Here is a 9,849-nt window from a genome sequence, read left to right as displayed (position 1 = left end):
ATGAGGACATAAGCAGATGAGAATGGTACAGGGATACCTTTGAGCCCTTTCTGGCACCTAAAGGAGATCCAAGAGAGACTTCTTAGCAGGGCTGGAGTGCCAGGACACGGAGAATCGCTGCACACTGACCCAGGCCAGGCCTGGATGTGTTTTTTGAGATCTTTTTTCCCGCTTTTCTGGCTCCCCTCACGCGTGGGGCCCTCCCGGCCGCCAGGCGGCGCCATCGCGGCGGGGCGGGGTGCGGTGACGTCACTGCCACGCCGGGTGGGCCGATGCGGCGGCGGCGGCGCCGGGAGCAGCGGGAACGGCCCCGGGAACAGCGGGAACAGTGGGAACTGCGGCACCGGGAGCGCCGGTAGCACTGCGAGCGGCGGCAGCGGCAACAGCGGCAGCGCCAGCATGGAGTACGTGAGCCCCGAGCAGCTGGCCGGCTTCAGCAAGTACAAGGTAGCGGCGCTGACGGGGGCCGGGCTCGGGGCCTGGCGCCGTGAGGGGGGCGCTGAGGGGCGGCCGGGGCTGGGAGGGGAGGTTGGGGTGCACGGAGGAGGGGAGGCTCCAGCGGGGCATGGAGCCGGGGTGGGATCTCCGGAGGGATCTCTGTAGGGAGAGCCGGGGTGTGGGGAAGGGATGTGGAGGGAATCCCGGGGTTTGGGGCGGAGGGAGGGGCCGCAGTGAAAGCTGAGATTTAAAGGGAGTGAAGGGGAAGTGTAGGGTGGTCCGAGTGTTGGGAGGGTCTGCGGTGAGATGTGGGGTTTTGGGTGCGGGGGGTTTGCAGAGGTGTGCGGGGTTTTGGGAGACTGCAGTGAGACGTGAAACTGGAGTTTGGAAGGGGTGGGAGGTGCAGTGAGCCGCAGGGTTTGGTGGCTTTGCAGTGACACCCAGGGGCTTGGGGACAGGGGGTTGGTGCTGCAGTGAGCCCCAGGGTTTGGTGGCTTTGCAGTGACACCCAGGGGCTTGGGGATAGGGGGTTGGAGCTGCAGTGAGACCTGGGATGGTGGGAGGCGGCTGCACGGGAATCTGGAGTTTGGGGAGCGGGCATTGCAGGAAAACCTGGGTTTTGGGGTGAGACTCCAGTGAGATTGGGGTTTCAGGGTATGGAGAGCTCTGCAGTGAGACCCCAGTTTGGGGGTGGTTTCAGGGAAACACAGGGTTTGGGGGATGGCTGCAGGTAAACCCAAGGTTTGTGGGTTGGGGGGCTGCAGAGACACCCGGGGTTGTGTGGCAGAGGAATTGCAGTGAGTGAGAGCTGGGATTTGAGGGGCTGTGGGTGCAGCAAGGACCAGTGTGGTAAAGGTGGGACCGTGTGTGACATGGGACCCGCCTTGCTGGAATGATCAGGGTGTGACTGGGAGCTTCTCCTCCTCCTGGGCTGGGGCCCAGGGAGGCAGTGGTGACCTGTCCCTGCACACAGTGAGCTCTGGGGCTGTCCCCCCAAATGAAGGGATTGCACAGGGGGCTGTGTGTTTCCCTGGAGCAGAACCAGCCCAGGAACTGCCCCCATGGAGCTCAGGACTGCTGTGCTCCTGCCCCATGGATGCTCCCTACAGTCATATCCATGGAACCCACATTGTTCCTATCTCCTCGTGCCAAGCTAATTGTTTGGCTATTTTAGCCTTCGGAAAGTGGCTGATCCAGCACAAATCTCAGTACTGGGTCACGTATTCCAGCCTTGATTTAGGCATTGAGGCTTGATGTGCTCTGCCCTTTGCAGCTTCCAAAGCTGGGTTACCTTGTCAGGCTCATAAATGGGACTGGGAGGGACCTTAAAGCTCATCCAGTGCCATCCCCTGCCATGGGCAGGGACACATTCCACTGTCCCAGGTTGCTCCAAGCCCAGTCCAACCTGGTCTGGAACAGTTCCAGGGATCCAGGGGCAGCCACAGCTTCCATGGGCACCCTGTGCCAGTCCCTGGCTGTGCCTCAGCCTGTGAGCTGCGCCTGGCAGAACCTCTCTGGCCACACACCATCAATTTGGAGAAGAACAAGTGGTTTTGGGGGATGTGGAGAAGGCAATATGTCCCCAGCAGGGAAGGAGCCTGTCCTTGGAGAGGAGCTGGTGTCCCTGGAGCTGACAGAGCAGGAGCAGAGGAGCTTCATGCAGGATGATCCCCAGCCCTCTCCAGCCCTGGCTGGGTCACTCCTGCCATGGAGTCAGGAGTGCAGATGGTTTCAGTTTGCAGTGTGCACGTTCCTGCTGGCTGGGGGCGAGGCAGGAGTGTGCTCCTGCTGTGCCAGGCTGGCAGGGGCAGAGAGGGAACGGTCCTCTGGCTGCTGCTGAAGGGCTGCCAGGAGGTGAGACAAGGAAATGCAGCAACTGACAGAGAAGGGGTCATGTCTCCAGGAGATTTCCGGGATGTGTGCTGAGGCCAATGGCCCCTGGGCTGTGCCAGCTCTGGGGTGGCAGCAGGGCCAGGGCAGTGCCCGTCCCCTGTGCTGGCACTGCTGGGGCACCTCCAGTGCTGGGGACAGCTCTGGGCCCCTCCTGCCAGGACAGACCTGCAGGGGCTGGAGCGTGTCCAGGGAAGGGAACGGAGCTGGGAAGGGAATGGAGCCCCAGGAGGGGCTGAGGGAGCTGGGAAGGGGCTCAGCCTGGAGCAAAGGAGGCTCAGGGGGGACCTTGTGGCTCTGCACAAGTCCCTGCCAGGAGGGGACAGCCAGGGGGGGTCGGGCTCTGCTCCCAGGGAACAGGGACAGGCCAAGGGGAAATGGCCTCAGGCTGGGCCAGGGCAGGCTCAGGGTGGACACCAGGAGGAATTTCTGCATGGAAAGGGTGCTCAGGCCTTGGCAGAGGCTGCCCAGGGACATGGTGGGGCCTCATCTCTGGAGGTGTCTAAGGAAGGACTGGATATCCCACTCACTGCTCTTGGCTGGGGACAAGGTGGGGATCAGTCACAGGCTGGACACGAGGGTCTGGGAGGTCTTTTCCAACCTCAGTGATCCTGGGATTCTGTGCCTGTAACACTCCTGCAGCAGGGAATTCTTTGCCTGGAGGAAATATCCCTCTGGAGACAGGCTCAGCTGCACTGGGAACAGAGGGACCAAATCCTGCTCTGTAGGTGATGTGTCCCAGCCCTGCCTGGCAGCTGCTGAGGCTTCCCCTGAGGCCGGACAAATGCCACCTGTGTCTGCTCCAGCACTTGTGACTTGTCAGCCTGGGGCAGGTGATGGCTGGTCCTGGCAGGCTGGAGGTCTCAGTATCCAAACTGCAGTGCTTGTTTTGAGGCCGTGGAGCAGGATTTGTGTGTCCACATGCCAAGGGAAAAGCAATCCAGGCCCCCTGCTCTGGCTGGATGTTGAATGTCCTCTGCCAAACCCCAGCGCTCTGTTACTGTCAGGTGTGGGGTGTCCCCTGCCAAGAAAGCTGCGGCCAGGCACTGCTATTTCTGAGTGGAAACTTGCAGTTGGATGCCAGAGGTCAGGTTCTTAACAGCTGTCTGCAGATGGCCTTGTGGCCAGCTTCTGGGCAGCCTCCTTCTGTAAATGTATGGGAGAGTGTGAAATGGGGCCCTTGGGAGTGTTCACAGAGGTGTCTGTTCTGCTTTGCTTCCTCTGCTGGAGAGGGACTTTGGATATGGGTCTGGAGGGACAGGACTCAGGGAATGGCTTCCCACTGCCAGAGGGCAGGGCTGGATGGGATCTTGGGAACTGGGAATTGTTCCCTGTCAGGGTGGGCAGCCCTGGCACAGGGTGCCCACCCTGGATCCCTGGCAGTGCCCAAGGCCAGGCTGGACACTGGGACACCCTGGGACAGTAGAAGGTGTCCCTGCCATGGCAGGGGTGGCACTGGATGGGCTTTAAGGTCCCTTCCCATCCAAGCCATTCTGGGATTTGATGATTCTAAGTGAGGACACAGCTCTCTGCAGCTTCACGTGTCCTTGGCAGTGGCAGCCAGCTCTGATGGTTTGTCCCTGTCTTTCCGTATTCCAGTCACGTGCCCTGCCTTCTCTGTAACCTCTTCTCTCCCAGCCTTGTCTGAGCTGCTTGTGATTCCACGTGGTCCAGCTCTACCCCAAGGGATCCTGTCCTCTGCTGGTGTCTCTGGTGTGATGGAGCCACAGGTGACAATTCCAGGGACTGTGATCCCAGTGTGGCTCTTTGATCCAGGTCCTGTAGGAGCAGGGAAGGTGCTGGGGTGACAAGTGTTGTGCAGGAGGCTCTGGCTGCATGTGAGTGTCTGCTGCCCTGGTTTCCTCCCTGTGAGAGCTGGGTGGAAGCACAAGTACAAGGCTTTGTCATGATGCCACCTCAGGCATTCCTGGAGTCTTATCCTCAGGGATCTTGATCTGGGGCAAATGCCACTGAAGGAGGAGGTGGGAATGCCACTCCTTACCTGAGGCTCAGGAGGAATGGAAAAGGAAGGTGGTGACACGTGTCATGTTTGAGTCCAAAGGTGGACCATGCTGGTGGTTCACCCCAGAAGCTTCTGGAACCAGCATGAGTTCAGCAAGAGGAAACTGAAATGAAGCTTGGGAAGGACCTTTTGTAGCAAAGCTGCTGCTCCAAAACCCCTCAAACCCTTCCATTCTGTGTGTCTGAGCAGGAGCTGGTGGTGGCCTTAGGGGACCTAAAGATGCCCTTTGAAATGCTGTTTATTAGAGCTGACACTCTAAGGAGGATAAAGTATGGATACTACATCCATTTGGATGGTGGGAATCCTGGGTGAGGGAGCAGCAAATGGGCCTGTGATCCATGGTATTGGCAGGCCCCATCTGTAGAAAATCCTTCCCACATTTGATTATTTAAATTCTTAAAGAGTTTTCTTACAAGGAAACAACTCTATTCCTCATTTCCAGTGTTGGATGGAAAGGATGTTCAGAGGCGAGCTTGGACACCTGAGGCACTGCACCCAAGGGTCAGGCTTCAGGGATTGCAATTTATTGTGGAAAGCATTTTCCTTCTGGATGCTCTCTTCCCTTCCCTGCACCCTTCTTCCAGGTGGGAACCCAGCTGCTGGTCCCATCTGTGCCCTGAAGAAGAGGGTGCTCTGCCCCTCAACAGAAATCCCGTTCCTCCAGACTGGGAGAGCCACGGGGAGCTGGGCTGTGCAGATGCTGGGCTGTGGGAAGCAGATGGCTGGGAGCTGTTCCTGACAGGATTCTCTAGGCTGCTCTGCAAACAGGAGCCCTGAAGAGATCTCTGCAGGGTGTTCAGAAACACCGGTGGCAGCTCAGACTGATGGAACAACACCACTGGGAGCAAGGGAAGCAGGAAGGGAAGCTCAAGGGCACAGTGATTAAAGGCCACCCCTCAGCCTGCCAGCTCGGCTTCTCCTTAGCAGGAAGGGTGAGAAGGAGGGGAAGCCTTTGAGCCCAGCTCTGGAATCACTTAACTCCTTCCCCAAGGGCTCTTTTAATTGCTCTGAGACAGTGGGGTGTGTGCCTGCCATTAAACACATGCAGCTTCCCGAAGTGCTGCCTGGCACCTGCTGAGCACCTCCTAGGCTCTGTAATTTCCGAGTTAGAGGTGGTTTTGTTCTTTCTTCTCCTTTTCTGTGATTGAATTCAGGGGTTTGAATCACTGCCCAGCTTAGTGTGTCCCTTGCAGCTCTCGTGGTCATGGTTGGAGGAGACAGCAGCAGTGCTCGTGGATTAACTGGGAGCGACTCAGCTCACGAGCCTTGGCTGAGCTTTTCCCCTGTGCTAAGCAGTGAGATGAGGGGAAGGGATTTATGCTGCTTTCTAGGGACACTTCTGACGTGCTGGAGGGTTTTGATGAGTGATGAGCTGGGACTTGCTCTGGCTGTTGTTTGCATCTCTTCACCCAGAGCAGCCCTGAAATTGCAGCTGAGGTGCTGCTGGTTTCTGAGCAGTGGCCTTTGCTCTACAGGGTGTCAAAGGTACTGACCATGTTTTGGTGAGGGATTCCCAAACTCTCTTGTTTTAGCCATACAGTGGTGGTGATGAAGCTCTTTGTGGTCAGGACCTGCTGCACCTTCAGTCCCCAGTGGGTCCTGCAGGGTTTCTAGGAGGAACTTCAAACCTTTGCGGGTTTTTGTATGAGGCAATGACTCGCCCAGGCACAGGCAGCTTGTGGCTGTATTGGCTGCCACACCTCCCCTGGACACTTCCAGGGATGGAGCAGCCACAGCTTCTCTGGGCACCCTGTGCCAGGGCCTCACACCTCCCAGGGAATATTCCTTCCCAAGATCCCATCCAGCCCTGCCCTCTGGCAGTGGGAGCCATTCCCCGGCTCCTGTCCCTCTATGCCTTGTCCCCAGTCCCTCTGCAGCTCTCCTGGAGCCCCTTCAGGGGCTCTGAGCTCTCCCTGGATCCTTCTCCTCTCCAGGTGAGCACCCCTAGCTCTCCCAGCCTGGCTCCAGCCCTGGAGCAGCTCTGGGGCTCCTCTGGGCTCTCTGCAGCAGCTCCAGGTCCTTGTGCTGTTGGAATGCCCAGGGCAGGTGGGCTCTCACCTGGGCACAGGGACAGAGTCCCCCTTTTCCTGCTGCCCACACTGGGGGATCAGCCCAGGACTGGGGGCTTCCAGGTGTCAGCACACCTGGCCAGGTGCTGTCCATCGTCCTGGTTTCCTTGTCCTGTCCCACAGCAGGAGCCCTCTGGGCTCTTCCCTTGGGGTGCAGGTGAAGGACACAGCTCCTGCTGTGCCCATTTCCCGCTGCACACATCCTGCATCCTCGGGCCCACCTGAAACAGAACATTGCTGTTGCCAGCTGGTGGCTGGGGACATCTGCTAAAAGCAGATTGCTCATGGATGTGAGCCCAGTGGAGCAGCAGGAAGCTGCATGGCCAATCCCAGCTGTCAGTGTGGGCACAGAGGTGCCGTGGTGAGCAGCCACAGGCCTGTGGCGAGGAAGGAGTAGTTGAAGTGGTGACAAGTGCTAAGCCTGCTGGTGCCTTTGGCTGTGTGGCTTTTCCAGCACTCTCTTCTTGGCGTGCAGAGCAGATCTGGGTCCCAGTTTATGCCTTGAGTGTTGCAAGGTGTGCAGAGCTATCACTTAAACAGAGCGTGGGCTGCTTGTCAGCCCATCGTGGGGCTCTTTAATTGCACTGAAAGTTTGCTGCAATGTTTACTGGTGTCTGTTGAGTCTTGGCTGCAGGGAATTCCATCAGAAAAGTTACTCATTGCTAATGAACAGTAAGTCTTTGGCTGTCCAGAGGGTTTGGAAGAGAACTGGGAGGGCATTGTGGAAATCCAAGTATCACTTCCCGTGGCTGGCTCCAAAAGTGGCCACGTCACAAGGGTTTGTGTCAGCGACCTGACCCGCTCTGCTCCACATCTTGCACAAAGCTGGATGTCAAGTGTGGGGTTTTTCCTGTTAATTGTGAATTTCTTCTTTGTGGAGAGGCAGGATGAGAGAGAGGCAGAAATGTGCTTTGGAAAAAACGGTTAAAACCTTTGAAAAATGTTGGAACGTGGGGGTAGCATTGCCCCTTCTTCCCTGCAGTGCCTTGCTTTACCTGGGATCATATCCTGATGTGTTTGGGCTTGTGGCCTCCTTGAGTAGAAAAGTTCAACTTGATTTCTTTTTCTAGGGATTGTAAGAAATTCTCTTTTATTCCACTGACTTGTGCATTGTCACAGAACCCCAGATTGGTTTGGATGGGAAGTGACTTAAAGATCATTTAATTCCAACCCCTTACCATGGGCAGGGACACCTTCCACTGTCCCAGGCTGCTCCAAGCCCCATCCAGCCTGGCCTTGGGCACTGCCAGGGATCCAGGGGCAGCCACAGCTTCTCTGGGCACCCTGTGCCAGGGCCTGCCCACCCTCAAAGGGAATAATTCCTTCCTAAGATCTAATCCAAATCCTCCCTCCTTCAGCTTCAGGCCATTCCCCCTGTCCTGTTCTCATGGTTGGTGGGTTGGGATCAAATCCAGCTCTCCAGAGGGGCTGAGGTCTTGCCAGTGTTTGATCTCCCTGGAGGCTCATGGCCTCTGTGAGGGGCATCCCAGCCTGGAGGAGCCAGAGCAGCTCACTGAGCCTGCAGGAAGCAGGTTTTGGGATATGCCCTTGGGGAGAGCACAGGGCTGTGGAGGTTTGGGGGTGGTGAGAGGCTGCTGCCTTCTCTGCTGTCACTGCCTTGCTCTCCTGGTCCCTCCTGTTCTCTTTGGGCACACAGACCCGGCCTGACCCCCTCTCAAATATGTCCCCCCTATTTTTTTGAAGCCCAGACCAGCTCTGGCAACATAGGAAATTCTTCTGGCTCTCCCAGTGTTATTGTAACAAGTTTCCTTTTCCTGCATTTTTGACTCTGCCCTTTTTTTCCCCCTCCCCCAAATCCCTGCTCTGATCCCTGGATTGCCCCTCCAGAGGTTCACTGCTGACTGATCCTCTCCTACCTGCACCCCTGAAGGTTCATCATTGCCAGCCCTGAGCTCACCATCTGTGCAGCCCTGTGCAGCTGATCACCTCCCACTGCAGCAGAAGCAGTGGTGACCCATATTCACGGATATTTGCTGCTCCCAAGCAGAGAGAGCTGCTGGATGCAGCTGGAATTGGCAGGCTGCTTGCCAAAGCCTGCCATCAATATCAAGTGTTGATGTATCCATGGGGAAATGATTCCCCTGCACCAACACAACAGTGGGATGGGGTCAGGACCTGGTCAGCTCCATCCCACCCTGGCGTGATTCCAGTGCCAGGACAGAGCCACAGCCTGCTGGAGCTGCTCTGCTGGAGGGAGAGACTGCACTGAATTCTGCCCTGGCAGGGTGGGCAGGCCTGGCACAGGGTGCCCAGAGCAGCTGTGGCTGCCCCTGGATCCCTGGCAGTGCCCAAGGCCAGGGCTTGGAGCAGCCTGGGACAGTAGAAGGTGTCCCTGCCCATGGCAGGGGTGGCACTGGATGAGCTTTAAGCTCCATTCAATCCAAAGCGATCTGGGATTCCATGAATCTCCCAGCTGGTGTCTGAGAAGCAAGGCTGTGAATATCAGAGTATGTTGGCAGGGCAAGAATGTGGTTCTCCCAACGAATTAGCACGTGCTGTGGGGGCTGGGGAGCAGGAGGGAGGCTTCTGCTGAGTGTGGCAGTGCCTTATTGAGGAATGGGGCTCTGGCCTTGCTGGGACCCTGCAGGTGTTCACTCCTGGGCTCCTGCCAACAAGAGAGACATGGAGGGGCTGGAGCGTGTCCAGGGAAGGGAACGGAGCTGGGGAGGGAATGGAGCCCCAGGAGGGGCTGAGGGAGCTGGGAAGGGGCTCAGCCTGGAGCAAAGGAGGCTCAGGGGGGACCTTGTGGCTCTGCACAAGTCCCTGACAGGAGGGGACAGCCAGGGATGTCCAGACAGGACAAGGGGAAATGGCCTCAGGCTGGGCCAGGGCAGGCTCAGGTTGGATATTGGGAACAATTCCTTCCTGGAAAGGACTGTCCATCCCTGGCACAGCTGCCCAGGATAATGCTGAAATCTCCATCCCTGGGAGGATTAAAAAACCCTGTGGATGTGGCACTTGGGGACATTGGACAGTGGTGGCCTTGGCAGTGTCAGAGGATGGTTTGACTCGATGTTTGGAGAGAACTTTTGCAGCCTCAGTGATTCTGTGACTTTATGCTGTGTTTTGGAGCATCTTTCGTTGCTGGATGTCTGAACCCTGCACGGTGCAAGCCAGGCAGGAGGAGGGACACGCTGAAGCTGCAGCTGGGGCACACAGCCAGGACATCCACATCCTTCCTGCAGCTTCCAAACCCACGGGCTCATGTGGCGGGTGCAGCTCTGCTCTGCCAACACTCTGCCTTCTGGTGCCAGCTGAGAAGTGACCTTGGAAAAGGCAAACAGGGCTCGAGTTAATCAGTACCATTAAAGGGTGAGGTGACTCCTCACACGCTGGCCAAGGATGGGCATAGGGCAAACGTGCCTTGTTTTACCTGGCACGGCTCTGCTCGCTTCCATTTGCTGCGAT

At 57.4% G+C, this 9,849-nt stretch overlaps 1 protein-coding gene across 2 annotated transcripts in view; it reads left to right on the top strand.

Moving 5' to 3' along the window:
- Positions 1 to 266: 266 nt before the first annotated feature.
- The window catches only part of SELENOI (selenoprotein I), a 29,145-nt gene continuing 19,562 nt past the window's right edge, over positions 267 to 9,849 (top strand). For both annotated transcript variants that reach the window (XM_030945264.1, XM_030945265.1), the window contains exon 1: positions 267 to 447. In XM_030945264.1, the coding sequence (XP_030801124.1) occupies positions 400 to 447 (48 nt within the window). In that variant the 5' untranslated portion in view covers positions 267 to 399. The remainder of the gene's footprint in view (positions 448 to 9,849) is intronic.

The sequence above is a fragment of the Camarhynchus parvulus genome, chromosome 3, assembly GCF_901933205.1.
Source record: "Camarhynchus parvulus chromosome 3, STF_HiC, whole genome shotgun sequence".
Classification (NCBI taxonomy): domain Eukaryota; kingdom Metazoa; phylum Chordata; class Aves; order Passeriformes; family Thraupidae; genus Camarhynchus; species Camarhynchus parvulus.
Note: the sequence above shows the minus strand (reverse complement) of the source record. Positions and strands in the feature narration are given on the sequence as shown.